At 36.3% G+C, this 20,182-nt stretch overlaps 2 protein-coding genes across 2 annotated transcripts; one reads left to right on the forward strand and one right to left on the reverse strand.

Annotated features, from left to right (window-relative positions):
• Positions 1-8,157: 8,157 nt before the first annotated feature.
• Positions 8,158-9,982, forward strand: LOC150033342 (uncharacterized). Its single transcript, XM_090306379.1, has 4 exons — positions 8,158-8,352; positions 8,515-8,805; positions 8,892-9,206; positions 9,962-9,982. Exons 1-4 carry the CDS (start codon positions 8,158-8,160, stop codon positions 9,980-9,982), a joined length of 822 nt encoding a protein of 273 aa, XP_090162505.1.
• A 3,511-nt stretch (positions 9,983-13,493) lies between these two features.
• Positions 13,494-14,009, reverse strand: LOC120089076 (uncharacterized). The gene has a single exon (XM_039046503.1). The coding sequence runs from the start codon at positions 14,007-14,009 to the stop codon at positions 13,494-13,496; it is 516 nt and encodes a 171-aa protein (XP_038902431.1).
• Positions 14,010-20,182: the final 6,173 nt, after the last annotated feature.

Raw genomic sequence — 20,182 nt, forward strand, 5'->3', positions numbered from 1 at the left:
CCTTCCATGCTGATAAAGCAATCATCTTTGTATGTGATCTCGAACAGCCTCGACTGCTCTGCTATAACCAAGGATGGGTCACAATGGGGGGTTTTGCGGTTAAATTTGAAAAATTGGATCCTAAAATCCATTCCGCTCCAGAATTCATACCAAGCTATGGTGGTTGGTTGCATTTTAGAGGAATTCATATCAAAATTTGAAAGACAAAGGAAATTATCATCCGCGAACCATAGGGGCAGAATCAAAAAATAAAAAAGGTATTTTTCCTTCCCCATTTCATAATATTGTCTATTATGATAATAACCTTGCACCGGCTGTATCCCTCTTTAAAAAAAGCAGGAAATAATTCCTAGCCAAAATCGGGCCCAAGAAGCTATAGATAAAGGAAGCCCATATGGTTGAGTCAGCTGTAGACAATCAAGCCCAGATTAGTCAGATCTTGCAAGAGGATGCACGCCCAATTCCCCTGAAAAAAGACCGAATTCATACTGGTAACAAAGAGTCGAGAGATTTTGAGACCATTAGTCACCATATCGATGAAATTTACGTGGACTTTGGAGACTATACAATATACAACGAAACAAATATCACCAACTCGGATAGTACACCTACGGAGAATTCAGATATTAATGAAGTTAGTGATCAATCCTTAGAGATTATCCCTGAAAATAGTAATCTGGAGAATTTATTTGATGAAGTTAGCAATGAAGAAATAAACAAGCAAATAAAACAATTGGGTAGAAGTGCTGAATTTTTAAATCAACTACATGATTGGCTAATGGAAAATAACTATCGAGTTGTCTCCTCGCTTGTAAATACAGCCAACATGAAATTCTGCACTAGAAGCAAGGATCTGGGGCCTAAAGTTCTAATACGAAGATTCTCAAGTGGAACGTGAGGGCATTGGCTCTGCCCATAAATGAGCTATTGTAAAGAGAGTGATCACGACTGCCAATCAAGATTTTTCTATTATTAGGGAAACTAAACTCCCCTATGTTGATAACAAATTCATTATCTTTAGGAGCTCCATCAATATTGAAGGGAATGGCTCTTTCAGGCCTATTATTAATATGTGGGACTCATTAATTCACAATGTTGTTCAAGTCTATGAAGGATGCTTATCGTTATCCATTCCGCTCAAAAAATTGGCTAGCTCAACTGGTGGCTATATGATATATATGGGCTAGCCAATTGGAGAAAAAAAATGAGTGATGGGCTGAATTAGATGCTCCGACAAACCTTTGCAATACTTGTTGGATTATAGGTGGAGACTTTAAAAATGGTGGGTCTCACTTAGTTGGATGTTTTGGGTATATGCCCTAGTTTATTGTATTCATACGTTTATCAATTTACAAACGTGTTTTAGGACATTAAATCCAACAAACTCCCACTTGGACTAAAACTCCTAGTGGAGTATCACAATTTTGAATTTAAGTGAGAAACATATGAGTACGATAAATATATGAATACAATAAACTAGGGCATATACCCAAAAGTTCTCCCACTTGTCCTAGTTTACAAACTCCGTAGACCTAGACTCTGAAGGTGACTTTCAACAACTTTAGTCGTGAGGGGCTTTGTAAAAGGATCAACAATGTTTTGCTCAAAAGATATATGGGTCACTACAACGTCTCCACGATGTACAATCTCCCAGATAAGATGGTATTTGCAATCAATATGCTTGCCACACTTATGGCTTCTTGATTCTCTTGAATTTGCAACTGCACCACTATTATCACAATATAGGGTGATAGGCAGATGCATATTTGGAACGACTTCCAAATTTGTCACAAATTTCCTCAACCATACTGCTTCCTTTGCTACTTCACATGCAGCTACGTATTGAGCTTCCATTGTGGAGTCCGCAATAAAGTTGCTTCACACTTCTCCACACTACTGCTCCTCCATTCAGAATGAACATTCATCCCGATGTAGATTTTCTTGCATCTTTATCGGTTTGAAAATCAGAGTCGGTGTATCCAGTAAGGATAAAATCCTTAGTACTATACACGAGCATGTAGTTCCTCATTCTCCTAAGATACTTGAGGTATTCTTAACGGTAGTCCAATGATCATATCCAGGATTGGACTGATATCTACTAACTATCCCTACTGCGTAGCATATGTCAGGTCTAGTACATAACATTGCAGACATTAGGTTTCCTACTGCGGAAACATAGGGAATGCATCTCATATCCTCAACCTCTTCAGATGTCTTATGACATTGACCCTTTGACAAATGAATTCCATATTTGTAAGGTAACATACCTCTTTTGGAATTTTGCATCTTATACCTAGACAACATTTTGTCTATATAAGTTGTTTGAGACATGGCTAGTGTTCTGTTCTTATGGTTCCGAATAATTTGAATCCTGGGAACATACTGCGCATTTCCTAAATCGTTCATTTGGAACTACATTGCTAGCCATTTCTTGATGTCAGTTAGGTAACCTACTTCATTCCCAATGAGTAGAATATCGTCATCATATAAAACTATGAACGCTATAGTAGAATTGACGATCTTCTTGTAAACACAAGGCTCCTCAAATTCTGTACAGAGCCATAAGATTTGATCACAGTATTAAATCTTATTTCCAAGATCGAACAGCTTGTTTCAACCCATAAATGGATTTTTGAAGCATGCAAACCTTTTGTTCTTGACCCTATGCAATAAATCCCTCTTGTTGAGCCATATAGATACTCTTCTCAAGATCGCCGTTTAGAAAAGTTGTCTTGACATCTATCTGCCAAATTTCATAGTCATAAAAGGTGGCAATGGATAAGAGTATTCTAATCGACTTAAGCATGGCAACGGGAGAGAAAGTTTCTTGATAGTTCACTCCCTCTCTCTAGGTATAACCCTTTGCCACAAGTCGAGCTTTAAAATTCTGTACTTTCCCGGCTTGGTCTCGTTTTATCTTATAGATCCACTTACAACCAATTGGTTTTACATCATTTGGTTGATCTACAAGTTCCTAGACAGAATTGAAGTACATAGACTCCATTTCGAGGTCCATGGCTTTGACCCACTAATCGTGGTCCACATCTTTTATCGCCTGTTTATAGGTTGATGGATCCTCTATGTCGTCATCAGGTATGACGACTTTTGTTTCCGTTAAACCTAAGTAATGGCCAGACTGATAAACAACCTTCCCACTACGTCGAGGCATTCTCAACCCTTGAGAAGGATGTGACTAACCAGATGTACTAGTTTTATCTACTATTTTAGTAGATGAACTAGCTCTATCTGTAGCGTCTTTGGAAATTTCATTCAATACATGTCTACTGTGAGGTTGATGACTTCTTATGTATTCTTCCTTTAAGAATGTGACTTTTTTCGATACAAATATCTTATTCTCTTGAGGATCGTAAAATAGACCACCTTTTGTTTCTTTTGGATAACCTACAAATAGGCATAGTTTTGAATGATTTTCCAATTTTTTAGGATTTTGCACCAACACATGTGTCGGGTATCCCCAAATCCTAAAGTGACGTAAACTACCTGTACGCCCTTTCCATAGCTCATAAGGTGTTTCTGAAACACTTTAGAGGGAACGTTATTCAAAATATAGATAGCAGTTTCTAATGCATATCCCCAAAAAGAATCAGGTAACTTAGCAAAGCACATCATTGAGCGAACCATGTCCAACAAGGTTCTATTTCTTCTTTCATATACACCATTCTGTTGAGGCATATTAGGTGCAAAGAGTTGTGACTTGATTTTGTATTCTATCATATAGTCCTGGAATCCTAAGTTCATGTACTCCCCACCTCAATCTGATCGTAGTGTCTTAATTGTTTTTCCTAACTGGTTCTCAACCTCAACCTTATATTCTTTGAACTTTTCAAAAGAATCAAACTTGTGATGCATTAGGTAAATATGACTATGCCTTGAATAATCATCAATAAAACTGATGAAATATTCATACCCACCTCGAGATTTGACATTCATCGGTCCACAGAGGTCCAAATGTATGAGCTCTAAGGATATTGTGGGTCTTATACCTTTTCTAGTAAAAGATCTCTTAGTCATTTTTCCCTCAAGAAAAGACTCATATGTGGCTAAGTCTTAAGTGCCATAGATAGGCATTTGAAGAAACTTTTTGCCTTTTATTCTAAGTTTTGACTATTCTAAACATCTCAATATTTAAGACAAATTTTTCTTTAGTTGGTCTTTAACTTATATAAATTGTTTTCAAGAATAACAGAACAAATTTGAATACCTTTTCTAAAAATGAACGCTTCATTAATTTCAAAAGATATTTTATACATATGTTCCAATATACATGTGATAGATATTAAATTTTGTCTCATTTTAGGAGCATACAAAACATTTTTTAGTATGATATATCTATCGTTGAAAAACAACTTCAAGTCTTCCACTGCTTCGGCCGAGACAACCTCTCCTGTTCCAACCTTGAGGGTGATCTCGCCTTCTTTAAGCTTTTTCAGGAACTAGTTTCCTGAAAAGAGAAGCAAATATGAATAGTGGCTCCTGAATCCAATATCTAGGTTGAGGTATCATACTCCACTAAACAAGTTTTAGCAATTAGTAAATCATATTTACCTTGTGCTTTTTTCGAGGTAGGGGCGCCTTGTTCTGGGACACTATAGATGCGGCCCACTTTGTTCTGGGACACTATGAATGCACCCAACCTTATTCCTATACTATATTCTTTATTGTTGTCGTTAGATGTGATGCTAATTTGGTATATGCGAAAGATTATCATAAAGAATAAAGAATTTGGTTTGACAGAAATATAAATTGCGTTAAAAGTAAGATGCGTTGTAAAATAAATTTCTAAACTACTATGATACAAGGTGAGGACTGGCTGTGAAGTTGTACAAAAGAATCTAATGAATAATATGGCAAGTCTTGTGAATGAAGCAGAAAGAGAATGAGTAGAGGGAAAGGACATTGCAAGTTCATTAATCTCGTTAAGGACGCAACTAAGGTTCCACTTTCCTTTGGCTTACACTTTTCAGTGATTGGTCGCGTTCCCACACGTCTATGGTGAAACAGAGATGAACGTGATAAGTGCAAGGTTGTTTCCATCTCTGGAAATACTTCTCACTTTAGTTGACGCATTCTTCCAACCCTCTCTAGATAGGCGGAATAACATATTCACTTCTGCTCTCACAGGTGAAGATGTCGTCGAGCATGCTTTAGCTAAACTTAGTCGATTACCTTAACAAGATTAACTCACTTGCTTAATTCTTCCTTTTTACCTAGGGGATTAAGAACACATGATGGATAAAATGGATGATGAATGTATGGAAAGCCACAGAGAGGTGATAATGATGACAATAATAGCGTTTAAATCTAAAGATAAGCATTTGATACATGATTTGTGAATGAAAGATCAAAGAAGATGAACACGGAAGATGAATAAAAAAATAGAAACAAATATGGAAAGAGTGTTAATGTCTTGACACAGATCCCGATCGGAGACTTGTGCTTGCCGACGTATGGATGAAGTGGAGAGGAAAGCTTCATTCTAAGGTTTGCTTTCCAGTAGAAGTGACCCTTTTGCATAGAGCTTCAGCTTCGGGAATTAGAAGAATTCCTTGCTCGTAGACTCACTTTTCAGCCTTGTCTCGTCGTTCTCCTAGATTTTCTCTGTAAAGTCTCTTCAGACCAGCCTCCTTTGCAACAAATTCAAAGAAGCTATTTATAGACAAAACCTTGACTCTTTAAATTGGTGGTCCCACTGTATAATTCTAATAATTCCTGCCATGGTGTAATGGAGAATTCCTCTCTGCTCCACGATCAATCTATTAGAAGCGTACAATAGAAAGTTGTACACTTGTCAGCATAGTCCACAAATGCGTTGCTCTTCACATCTTCGATCGATCGCCGCATGTAGTGTTTTTGTTTTGATTACCACATGCGATTGAAATGCGTTGATCTCTATAACCCTTAATCGATCGTCGCATGCGCCATCATTGCGTTGATCATTTCTTTGTTCTTGATCGACTGGCACATGCATTGTAGATGCGTTGTATATTTTGTTTTCGAGCCATTAACACATGTGGTGTCCTATTTCCTGCAAAACAAAGACTGGAACATTCTATTTCGCCATCACAATGGGGTTAGTGGATGCATTCGTGACATTTCATAATTTTCGTATTTCTCAGCCAATTCATATACTATCAACGCAACTTTCCTCTCTTTTTGCCGCAATATCTAAATAAAACTGTATAAATAACTTGTATTTCTACATGTTATCAATATCCCTTTTAATTGACTGTTTTTTCTTATATTTGTGTGCTATTTTAATTTTAATTAAAACCAATTAGAGTGTAATTAGATCTTTATTCTGCTGCGTATGTCTTGTGTTCCATCAAGATGGGATTATATTACCCTTTCCAAAGATAAAGGAGGTCTCGACATTGACAGAATCAAGATCACAAATGAAGTTGTCATCGACAAAAGGCTTTGGGGGCTTCTCACCGAGCTTGATAACCTTTGAAAACTTGTGATCGAGAACAAATATGCTAAAGCCGCCCCTGGATCATTCCTTTCCATGTGTAGATATACTAGCTTTTAGGCCCCTTGGCTTCATGCAGCCAGATATGGTGACTCCATGCCAAGAGACACAAAGTATTATCTACAATGGTAATTCCTCCCTCTTTTGGTTCCAGAAATGGACATCTAACGATCAACTTTATATTCTCCATCCCAGATATTTTGCACTGTGATCTGATGAACTTATTACTGTTAAGGATGCCTGGAAAGAGGATTCCTTTGTTTGGTTACCCCTACTTTTGTAGGCGTCTAATAGATCGAGAACAAATTATATGGAATCAAATATATCCAATGACTAGGTAAGTCCTAGATAAGATTCGGGGAAGACAAAATCAAATGGAGTCATGTCATTGGAGGTACATTTGATGTTAAATATATGGAAAGGCACCTCACTATTTCTCTTCCTAGTGATCTCAATATGGATATTGGTCATCTTTGGTCTTCTCATCTCTCTAAAAAATGCATTTTCTTCCTATGGACCCTACTGCATAATGACATGAATACATGGGACAAAAGATAGGTAAGATCTCCTAATATGACACTTAGTCCAGATTGGTGTATTTCTCTGTAAAAAGACTGGCGAATTCGCGAACCATATATTTATACGATGTCGTTATGCTAAACATATTTGGACCATCCTAAATTCTGCCATAAATAATTCTTTGTCGAGCAATCGAGATGCAATTTTATATATCATAACACAATTGAAGCAAAATAATAAAAAGAAAGTGCTATGGAGCAATCTTTAGATGCAAGCCTGTGGTCAATTTGGATAGAACATGATAGGAGAACTTCCAATGAGGAAGCTAAATCTCTGGGTCACTTATGGGAAGATCTTATTAACCTTGCTACCATGTGGAGTACTAGATCAAATTTATTTTTAATTATGATATTGCTTGTATTTCTCTTAATTGGAAGACTTTCCTCTAGCCTTTTCAAGATCTTTCCTTTGAATTGTTACCTTGTATTTTTCTTCAATCAATGCATCTTTTAGACTGGAGCATGATGAAGTCACTAGGGATGTATTAACCTAATTGAGATATTCGGGTGCACCCACTGACCGACGATCTCAACTTTTTTTAAAAAAAAATGTTTGGATGTTAGTTTAGTATGCTTAAAATCACTTTTGCCCTTATCAAAATCACTTTTTAATTAAAAAGAAAAAAAAAACACTGACATTTGACAAACATTAAAGTCCATTTTAGGAAACTTCAAAATCATAAAAATTAACTTTGCAACCATTAGATGAAAGATGCTTATTAATATTGGTGCTGATTAACCCAAAATTGTTTTTTAACTGGGGAGATTTTAATAATATTGCAGGTTTCATTTCCTCAATTTGAGTATTTACACATTGATACATGTAAGAATTTGGAGATGCTATGGTATAATAATGGACCAATCGGAAGTTCCTTTTCCAAACTTCAAACAATAAAGATTGGATATTGCAACAAGTTGGGATGCGTGTTTCCTTCAAATATAGTGGCATCACTTGTTTGTTTAGATGATTTGGAAATCTGTTCATGTGAGTTATTGGAAAGGGTATTTGAAATTGAAAAGCTGACCTTCCGTGATACAAAAGCAGTAGTGCCATTAAGAAGATTATATTTAAGTCGTCTACCAACTTTAATGTACGTGTGGAACAAAGATGCTGGTGATGTTTTGGCATTTCCAAATCTAAAGTATGTCAATGTTACATATTGTCCAAAGTTGAAAAGTATTTTTCCAGCGTCCTTCACCAAATATATGAAAGAAATTGAATGGTTAAATGTGGATGAGCAAAATGAAATATTTCCAGTGGAAGATGCTTCAAAGTTGAGAGAGGTAACTAATACATCTTCAATATTATTAATAACCAATATATGCAAAAATTGTATATGCTTTAATTTGGTACTAATTAACTTATGTTTTGTTAATCATACAACTTTTTTTGCTTTGATCAATATATATAATAAGGGTTTAGAGACTTTTATTTGTGGATTTCAGGTAGTACGATTCCAGAGCTTGGAAACATTAACAATGACTTGTAACTTGGAAAAGAAGGAGAGCTTTTGGCTCGTATCAAAATTTCTCAAACTCCAAAGTCTTACATTGGTTGGGTATCACAATGATAACTTGATTACTTTGCCCTGGGAAATGAATGAAGTATTATACAATATTGAAGAACTGGAAATTAAGACTTGCCTCCAGTTGGTACAAGTATTTGGTAATAGCAATATCCAAAAATGTGCAAATTTGAAGAAGTTAAAATTGTGTGATCTTCCTAATCTTACACACGTATTGAAGAACATCAATCAAATCACATTCTTCAACTTGGTTGATCTTCAAGTACGTGGTTGCCATGGAATGAAAAATTTGTTTAGCCTTTCAGTGACAAAGAATCTGGTGAATCTCAATTCGATCGAAGTAAAGAAATGATATCCATAGTCGTTGAAGCAGCAGAAGATGAAAATAGTGAAATTATTTTTAACAAACTGACTGAAATCAGATTACGTAACTTACCAAGACTTGCAAGGTTTTACGACGGAAAATGCAGGCTTAAGTTTCCTTCATTGAAGACATTGGAAATAAAAGAATGCAATGAAATGGAGAGCTTTTCAAATGGAATGATAAGCATAGAAGAAGGTAAAGACTCAGTATTGGCAGCACCTGATCCAAAACCCTTTTTCACTCGCAAGGTATGTGTGTTCTTATTTCTTCAACCACTGAAAATTACTTTTTGTCGTTATCAAAATCATTTTTCTTTAAAAAAAGTTCTAATATTTGGCAAATATTGAATTCAACTGTATAACAACCTAAATTCATTAAGAAATGATTTTCAAACTTGTGTGCACTAAACACAGACAAATATATCTATTGTATAAATAGTCGGGCTTTAAGAATGTGAAATTATAGCTATCACAATTTTCTGCTCTAGGAAAATCTTCAAAATTTTTGTAAAGTTTAGAATGTGAAAATAATGGCTTATGCTAATATCCAAAGGTCGACATGTTTCTAAAACATGTCTTATCTCCCAAATATTTTTATACATATTGATGAAAAGTAAAGAGAAAAGAAAAAGGACACGCACTGGTTACGTGGAAAACCCTAATACAGGGAGAAAAAAACCACGTTCAGTGATATAGAGTAATGCCCAGAGGTTACATTTTAAACAGAAAAAGATGAAACCCTAGGATACACATGAAAAGAAAAAAAGGCCCCAAGGGCAAATATTCTATTTTTCAACACTCCCCCTCAAGTTGAGCGTAGATATCAACGAGAGCCAACTTGCTAACATATGAGTCAAGGAGTTGTCGTGATAGCCCTTATGTGAGTACATCTGCAATCTGCTGATTAGAAGAAACATAGGGAACACAAATTTTTCCACTGTTAAGCCTTTCTTTGATAAAATGTCTGTCAATCTTTACATGTTTCATTCTGTCATGCTGAACAGGGTTGTTTGCGATGCTTATAGCAGCCTTGTTATCATAATAGAGTTTCATTGGCCGATCATGACTTTGGTTAAGATCAATTAGGACCTTTTCCAGCAATATTTCTTCACATATTCCAAGGCTCATGGCCCTATATTCAGCTTCGGCACTACTGCTGGCAATCACCCCTTGTTTTTTTTCTCATCCATGTAACAAGGTTACCCCAAACAAATGTACAGTAGCCTGAGGTCGACCACTGAGCCTGCCCAATCAGCATTTGTATAGGCCTCAATGCATTGTCTATCTGACTTTTTGAGCATTAATCCTCTGCCTGTAGAAGCCTTTAATATCTCAAAACTCGTTCCACTGCCTTCATATGTTCTTCATAAGGAGACTGCATAAATTGGCTAACCACACTTACTACATGTACAATATCTGGTCTCATATGGGAGAGACAAATAAGCTTCCCGATCAAACGCTGATACCTCTCCTTGTTAAATGGTGCACTGCTACTTAGATCACTCAGCTTAATATTTGCTTCCATAGGAGTGTCAACTGGTTTACATCCCATCATACCTGTCTCTTTAGGAAAATCTAGCATATACTTTTGTTGAGAGACAGAGATGCCTCTTCGACCAGGCCACATCCATTCCGAGAAAATACCTTAATCTTACCAGATCCTTGATCTCGAATTCTTCAGCCATCCTTTTCTTCAATCTATCTATTTCTGAAGCATCATCCCCCGAGATTGTAATGTCATCAACATAGATAATTAGAACTACCATTTTCCCAGACACAGACTTCTTTGTGAACAAGGTGTGGTCTGAATGTCCCTGACTGTACCCTTGTGATTTTAAAAATGCAGTAAATCTGCTAAACCAGGCCCTCAGAGACTGTTTCAACCCATATGATGACTTCTTTAGTTTACAAACTTTGCGACTGGACTGTTTTTCAAATCCTTGAGGCTGACTCATGTAATCTTCTTCTTCTAAATCTCCATTAAGGAATGCATTCTTCACATCAAACTGGTGCAAAGGCCAATTCTTATTAACTACAACTGAGAGGAGCACACAAATAGTATTTAACTTTGCTACAGGAGAGAAAGTCTCTGTGTACTCTATCCCAAAGGTATGAGTGAAACCTCTGGCCACTAACTGTGGCTTGTACCGGTTAATTGTACCATCAGGTCTATACTTAACAGTAAACACCCATTTGCAATCAACTGTCTTGTGTCCCTCATAAAGAGTGACTTGTTCCCATGTGTCGTTCTTCTCAAGAGCTTTCATTTCTTCCATGACAGCGGCTTTCCACTCAGGAATTTCAATAGCTGCATATATGTTGCTTGGTATTGAAATAGTGTTTAGGCTAGTAGTTAACGCTTTGAACACCAGAGATAGGTTACTATAAGACATATAACTCTGCATTGGGTACTTCGTACAAGACCTTGTTCCTTTCCTTAAAGCAATAGGAATGTCAAGAGAGGCATCATGATATTTCTGTTCTTCTGACTTCTCATCACACTTAGTATCCTGCTTTGTCTCATTTAGGTCTTTCTGATCTTCTAACTTTTCATCATACCCAGTATCCTGCTTTGTCTCATATGTACCTTCTTCAACATTTTTAGTTGGAACCTGGAGTTCATTATTGCCTTCACCCGTACTAGCCAAATCCTTAGTACTATCACTATTACTGTCAGTAGTATCATGGTGATAAGTATCCACATTAGTCACGCTCTCGGTACTGTCTCTACTTGCACTACTTTCAACACAAGTATTATCACCATACATTTTACCATTATTAGGAATAAGTGACTTCGTACCTGGAACTGTCACTTGTTCTGACTCATGTACTGGAGCCAGAGAAGTTATCGGCGACACTATTTCCTTTCTAAGATTCCTCCTATAGTACATGATCCATGGGACTTGCTCAGTAGGAAGAATAGGAGCATTGACACTTGTGTCGGGAATGGACTCAGGAAGGTTTGGCAGACAAGGACATAGACCCCAGTTGGACTCTTCACTTATACTCTCCCCCGGAAGATGACTAAGGGGGGAAAAAGGGACGTGCTTCAAAGAAGTTGACATCCATGGAGACAGAGTACTTGGGGGAACAAGTATGGTAACATTTGTATCCGCATTAATGAAGGGTATCCCACAGAAACACACTTTTGAGCCCAAGGGGTAAATTTGGTTTGATGAGAGCCATGGGTATGGAGAATCACAATACACTCGAACACACGAAATGGAACATCAGGGGTAAGGTAGTTATCAGGCTATGACTCTTTGAAATAGTCAAAAGGGGTTTGAAACTTTAAGACCCGAGAAGGCATTCGGTTTATTAAGTGAGTTGCTGTCAGAACAACATCTCCCCGAAGATACAACGGAAGAGATGTGGATAGCATGAGTGACCGAGCAACCTCAATTAGGTGACGGTTTTTCCGTTCAGCCACGCCATTCTGTTGAAGGGTATAGGCACATGAACTTTGATGGATTATTCCTTTAGAGACGAGGAATTCCCCGAACTTATTATTAAAGAATTTCCGACCATTATCGCTCCAGAGAATGGTGATTCTCGAGTTAAGCTAGGTTTCTATAGAATTGTAGAACTGCTGGAAGACAGACGTTACTTCAGACATGTTAGTAGGGAGAAAGACCCAGGTCAACCTAGTGTGGTCATCTATAAAGGTTACGAACCACTGTTTGCCAATAGTGGTTGTAACCGGCGAAGGACCCCACACATCATTATGAGAAAGGGTGAAGGGTTTCGAAGGCTTATAAGGTTAGGGTTTGAACGAGACGTGAGGTTGTTTAGCATGGAAACACACATCACATTTCAAGTTAGAAACATTAATATTATTAAATAGATGGGGAAATAAATATTTCATACAATGAAAACTCGGATGACCGAGATGAAAGTGCCATAACATATAATCTGTCTCAGAATTGGAAAAACAGGGAGACAGTAAACTAGTCGTATCACAACTCCTAGAGGAGGTATCTTCAGTAAGGAAATAAAGTCCCCCATCATGCTAGGTAGTGCCAATCGTCATCTTGGAGTTCAAATCCTGGAAAATAGCAGCATTGGGTGAGAAGATAACACTATATTTCAAATCTCTGGTAATCTTACTGACAGATAGAAAATTGTAAGAAATTTTAGGCATATGTAGAACGTCTTAGAGTGTAAAACCCTCAAAGGGTGATAAATGGCCTTTTCCGACCACAGGGGCGAATGATCCATCAGCGATCCTGATCCTTTCATTCCCAACACTCAGGTAATAAGACAAAAACTAGTCCAACATGCTAGTTAGATGGTTCGTAGCTCCTGAGTCTAGAATCCATGGTTTCCATTTATACTAACAAGGCCACAAGTGTAATGCGTACCTGATTGTGCGATTGCACTGACACCCACTGTACTGGAGTCATTTTAACTTGTCTCTTGATTCTATGGTTTAGGACCAGCTGTCGACTCACTTGCTAATGCACGTCCATGTCCCAATTGTCGTCTTTTACAATTTGGAGGACGACCATGTAGCTTCCAACATTGCTTTTTAGTGTGTCATGGCTTCTTACAGTGTTCACAGGCTGGAAGTACTTTTCCATTTTGTTTGTCAGTTCTTGATACTTTAAACGCAGCGAAATTAGTTAACTGAATTACTGGATTATTCATGGCATTAGACCGATCTTCTTCAAGTCGGATTCCAGAACACACTTCCATCAGGGAGGGTACTGGACGAGCTCCCATAATTCGACTTCGCACAGCATCAAATTTTGGATTAAGTCTTGCCAAAAAACCATAGAATCGGTTTGTCTCTTCGAACTGATAGTGCAAAACTCCTCCACACGGACAACTCCAAATCAACTCTTGACATAAATCCATTTCTTGCCAAATCAAAAATAGTTTATTGAAGTAAGTTGTGACATCTATGGTTCCTTGTTTACATTCATGGACTTGTTTACGAAGTGCATACAATCGAGCTCCATTTTGTTGTGTGCAGTACAACTTTTTCACAGCCTCCCAAATATCTCTTGTAATAGCAACATACAGCAGGGGTGTGCCAATCTGGGGTTCCATACTTCTTACTAACGTAGATCAGAATAGAGAATCCTCTCCTTTCCATGCGCGTTCCTGAGGGTAGCCTTGTCTAGGTTTTGGTATTTCTCTAGTCAAATACTCGAACTTATGGTGACCCTCGAGAGCCATTCTCACAAATTGGGACCACGAAAAATAATTATGGCCATTTAATTTCATTCATACAATATAACTAGAAGGATTCGCAGAAAGCAATTGAGTTGTAGATAAAGTAGGGAAAGAAGTTACTGGGCTTTCTGAATAAGCTGAGCAATTTGATATTTTTTCTCGACCATTTGACATAGTTCCGAGAGCCTCTCCAAGACTGGCCATCTGTTGTTGTATTGACTCATTTTGCTGTTTAATCTAAAGCTGCAACTGAGCCAACTATTCCTGAACGTAGTCAGATCCGCTTGGCTGGAAAGAACCAGAATCGCTCGATTGGATGGAATTGCGAGCGAGTCTGGTAGCCATATGTGACGATGGCTTGAAAACGTGGCTTGAGAAATTGACACTCGTGGCTCGAATTGGCACTGACTCACGAACTTGGGAATCAAATCTTGCTTGAGAATTTCACTTGGCTCATGGCAGGAATACCGACGGCTTGACAGGAGGATTAAGCGCCGGCGAATGGAAAGTGTGCAACTGGGTAGGAGGGTCGAACGCCGGCGGATCGAGCGGCTGGGCATCTCGTCGCGACTGAGCTATAGGTTTGCACACGTCTGAGGTTGTTTCGCGGCTATAGTGTCGCGACTAAAGTCGCACGTCTGAAGTTGTTTAGGGGCTAGAGTTTCGTGAGTGGAGGTTCATGTCTACGTCTAGGTAGAACGTCGGAGCTTCGCGTGCGTCTGGAGCAGCATATGATTGAGCAATAGCAAGGATTGGCGCTGGAGGAAACGCATCATCCGATGCTTGAAGCTTGTATTCGACTGATGGCTGCTGGGTATTCCGGTGTCTCCATATGCGACTGGGATTGAAGACCCGTGCGGTTATCCTATTCGGCTTGATCCATGCGGCTTATCAATGGCTGATCCAGTCATCTCCTAAAATCGAGTCATCATCATCTAAAAATACTGTTCCATGGTTGTTTCAATGACAACTTCTATTTTTGTAGTCGTAGTGCCAGATGGTCCTTGCGATTCTCCTGTTGGGTTTTCCTCAATGGTGGTTAGGGTTTCATCTTACTCTGATACCGTAATGAAAAGTAAGGAGAAGAGAAAAAGGGCACACACTTGTTATATGGAAAACCTAATACAGAGAGAAAAAACCACGGTGTAGAGAACTTTTATTATAATAAATTGATCTAGAGTAATGCCTAGAGGCTACAGTTTAAATAGAAAAAGATGAAACCTTAGGGTACACATAAAAAGACAAAAATGCCCCTAGGACAAATTATGAAAGTGAGATAAGTAGTTATGTAATAATTGACATGATCTTCCATCCTAAGAGATGAGATGTTTGGTACCCCTTTCCTTAATTGTTGTACTAAATAAAAAAAGTTAGAAATAATAAATCCGTCGACTTTTATCCTTTTTTTTTTCCTTTTCATTAAATGTCAGGATATCAAATGCACTTCATCAACATTTTAAGGTGTTTACTTTAAAAATTTATAGTGGATGGCAATTTTATTTTAAGACATGGTAAACCTAGAAAATAATCTATGGTTTTATAAATGTGTCATATTACCCCTACTTAGTGATTAACTTCCATCACTCGTAGTGTTCAGTCTATAAATAAAGGTTTTGAGTACTAAAAGAAGATTATAATGAATAGTTTTCTTTATTACTATTGTTAAGTGATACTAATAACTTAACTTTGATCGACGTTAATAAACTCCAATAATACAAGGCTATTATCTATAAACTTCTAATTTTGATAACCTATTACTAATCGATTTTCAATCATTTTGATGGGCTAATTAGCTTCTTGAAGTTTTGAAGTTTTTACATGGACTCTGATTTAAATTTTTTTATATTTTCAAATAATTTTAGGTTTTGCTATTTTTTGCTATTGACATGCAACCAATCCTAAATACAAATATAAAACTGCAGCTTTCATTTCCTACCTTGGAGATTTTAGGGATTGATGGAGGAAATAGTTTTGAGATGTTATGGAATAATAATGAGCCGATTGCAAGTTCCTTTTGCAAACTTCGAAAGATAAGTATTAAAAACTGCAACAAGTTGAGATGCATGTTTCCTTGGAGTATGGTGACATCACTTGTGTTTTTAGAAGCACTGGATATCTTTGATTGTATGTTATTAGAAATGGTATTCGAAACCAAAAAGTCGAGTTTTGACGATACAAAAGGAGCTCCACTCCCGTTGACAACCCTGAAATTAAACGGTCTACCGAATTTAAAATATGTGTGGAATAAAGATGTTGGTCATGTTTTGGCATTTACAAATCTAAAGAGAGTCAATGTTACAGATTGTCCTCAGCTGAGCAGTATTTTTCCAGCTTCCTAAAATATGTTGAACAAATTGAAAATCTAGAAGTGGAGGAGCAAAACGAAATATTTCCTGTGGATGAAGTAAACAAGTTGGAAGCGGTAAAACATCTTCAATATTATACCCTATATATTGAAATAATGAGTACATATATATTGAAATAATAGTTTAGAAACTTTTTGTGTACTTTTCAGGTTGTATTGTTCCAAAGCTTAAGAACATTGGAAATGCCATGTAAGCAGGCAGCTAATGAGAGCTTCTGGGTTATATCAAAATTTCCCAAACTCCAAAGTCTTACATTGGTTGGTAATGGAGATGATGATAAAATTATTACCATCCCAAAAGAAATGAAGGAAGTTTTATACCATGTTGAAGATCTGGTAATTGAAACTTGCTTTCAGTTGGAACAGGTATTTGGAAATGATGATACGCAAAGACATGCAAATTTGAAGAACACCAATCAAACGACCACAATTACATTCTTCAACTTGACTGATCTTCAAATTCATGGTTGCAATGGAATGATGAATTTGTTTAGCTCTTCAGTGTCAATCTGGTGAATTTGAGTTCCATTGAAATATCTGATTGTAGAGGAATGACTTCCATAGTTGCAACAGAAGAAGAAGAAAATGGTGAAATTGTCTTCAACAGACTGAGTCATCTAGAATTTCATAATTTACCAAGACTAGCTTGTTTTCAATCTGGAAAATGCACACTTAAACTTCCTGTCTTGAAAATCTTGAAGATAAGCAGATGCCATGATATGAAAACATTTTCATGTGGAATAACAAATACTCCCAATTTGCAAGCCATCGAGATCCATGGAGAAAATGAAGTCTCAATACCACCAACAAAGGGGATAAATGACATTATCCAAGCTTTTTTCACACAAGAGGTATGAATTTATCCAATTCTTTTTAAAGGAAAATATAACATATAACATATCCTTAAAAGATTTGCAAATATGAAAAATATAGACCGATAAACTATTGAATTTTCTGGGTCTTGCCCCTTTTATTTGTTCCATGATTCGGGTTTCCCTTCGACTGTTGCAGGATGGAGATTTATTTTTCTTTATTTTCATTTTCTTATTACATGATTTTTGCCACTCTCTGCCCCATCTTCCCAATTTCACCTCTCTCTCCCATCTGTCACGTCCTTTTCCTCTCCCTTGTTTCAAAGCCATGTTTTGATTATGCACAATAATTTTCTATTGTTAAAGCTTAATTGTTTTTTTAAAAAAAAGAAGAGAGAAATGGGAAGGATATCAAACGGGTCCATAGTTTTTTTTTTTTTTTTTTCTTTTTATAGGACTTTAAAAGTATGAAATCTATCCGCAATAATCTTTTGTCAATGATAGCTTATTGATATCACTTGTAGACTAAGTCTTTTGTCAATGATAGCTTATTGATATCACTTGTAGACTAAGTCTATTATAATCTATCAATGATAAGCTTTTATCACCAACAAACTACTTTTGTAAGGGATAGAAGTCTGACTTAGAGATTTTTACCAACTAATGTATAATAATTTATTAGTAAATACTCAAGATCAAACTAAAAGTCTAAAACTTATAGAATCTATCAATAGCTATAAGTTGTAGACTTCTATTATTATGACATAAGATAGTCACTTATAGAAGTCTACCAACATAGTGAATTTAATTAATAAAATTGAATCTCAAATTAAAGTGTAAGTGTGATGTCTAAAAGTTGTCACAATAGCATGTTATCGATGGTGGAAACTATCAATGATAACATGTAATTTGATGGTGAAAAGGAATAACAATATTTATCTCTGCTAGCATGTTAATTATCAATGGTAGAAGCAATCACTGATAACAATGGTATATGTGATATCAGTGATATCGATGACAGAACTTAGGTGATATCCATGTATCAATGGTATCAAGTGATATAATGAAATTTTCATTTCATGAATGTCTATTGTTGATAGCCAGTGTTAAACGCTATAGGTGATAGTCACTTATAGAAACTATGGGTGATAGCTACTAATAGAAACTATCATTGATAGAAGCTATGAGTAATATCCATATATCAGTGATATGACTTTGATATATATCAATTAAATGTATGATATTAATGATATTATTGATACGATTTCGATAGATATCAACTTATATACTTTTTAGTAATAGGCTTCTATCACTTATAGGTTTAAATGTTAACCATTGAAAGTTAATAGTTTCCTTTAAAGTTGAAACTACTTATAAAAGTTTATCATTGATGACTATTGATAGGTTTATGTGTTAATATTTCAAGTTTGAATCCAAAAATAAAAATCAATTGGTATACGCATGATGTAAGAACAATATTCAAAATAGTAATTTAGAAACTTTGTTTGGTTTCAGATTGAATTCCTCCAGAGCATGAGAGATGTGGAATTGAGGTTGAAGAGAGTGAAGAGAGGCTTTTGGCATAAATTGAACTCATTCCCCCAACTCGAATGTCTTAGACTGATTGGTTGTGAGGATGACGACATGGTTTGTTTACCATCGGAAGTGAGTGAAGTATTATACAATATTAGAACTTTCAAAATCGAAAATGCCCTTCAATTGGTACACGTGTTTGAAAATGAAGTATTAACTACAAACAATCATGTTCAAAGATGTGCAAAGTTGAAGGAGATATATTTGTGGGATCTTCCTAATCTTACGCACGTGTGGAAAGAAAGTAGTGAAGTCATCACAGTTAGTTTGGATAGTTTGAAATGCATACTGCCATCGTCAATCTCATTCGTAAATTTGAGTACTCTTATCGTCCATAATTGCAATGGAATGGTGAATTTGTTTAGCTCTTCAGTGGCAAACAATCTGGTGAATCTCGAACGCATTGAAACACCTGATTGTGCAGGAATGGCATCTATAGTCGTTGCTGATGAAGAAAATGGTGAAATTATTTTCAGAAAACTGCATCATCTACGACATGATAATTTACCAAGACTATTCAGCTTTTACTCTGGAAAATGTATGCTCAAGTTTCCATCCTTGGAGACATTGGACATATTTCAATGCAATCAAATGGAGACATTTTCAGTTGGAATAGTAAGCACAGGTAATTTGAAATCCATGAGGATAGGAGGAAGTGAATTTATTATCTCTCCAGCACGGGATATATATGTTATTATCCAACATATTTTCATAGATCGCAGGAGGTACACGCTAAATTAAGGATCATATGATCTTTCTAACCAAATTTTTATCTAAATATCAAGCTTCATCATTTTATTTGTATTCTAATCCTACTATTTGAATTTCCTTAAAATCTTCCAGGATAGAGGAAAGTAAGGAGAAGCGTGAAGATTAATTCAATCTACCAGAGATATTGCATCACACAAGTAAGATTCTCAAATGCAACTTTAATTAAATAATGATTCACGTTTTCTTATTAAGTGTTATTATTTGTAGAGATCGACACATTTAATCATAGATTTGCACATTTTTTCTTTTTCTTCTTATGGGGATTATTATATCTATCATGGAATTCTAGCCTCAATAACCAAATTAGAACACGTATTTTCATTTATTAAGAACAATTTCTTCTCGATCTTTAGAAAAGAAGGTTTTGTCAATTATCGTTGGGCTTTAGCATTATTAATAACGGTTTTTTACTTTATAGTTTTATGTTTCTAAAAAATCATGTTTATTTTGCTTTCATTTTCTTTATTATAGTTGTTACAATCTTCAAAGAAGCATTTGAAATTTTA

Source organism: Benincasa hispida, chromosome 10 (assembly GCF_027475165.1).
Source record: "Benincasa hispida cultivar pf3 chromosome 10, pf3_genome.v1.1, whole genome shotgun sequence".
NCBI classification, from domain to species: domain Eukaryota; kingdom Viridiplantae; phylum Streptophyta; class Magnoliopsida; order Cucurbitales; family Cucurbitaceae; genus Benincasa; species Benincasa hispida.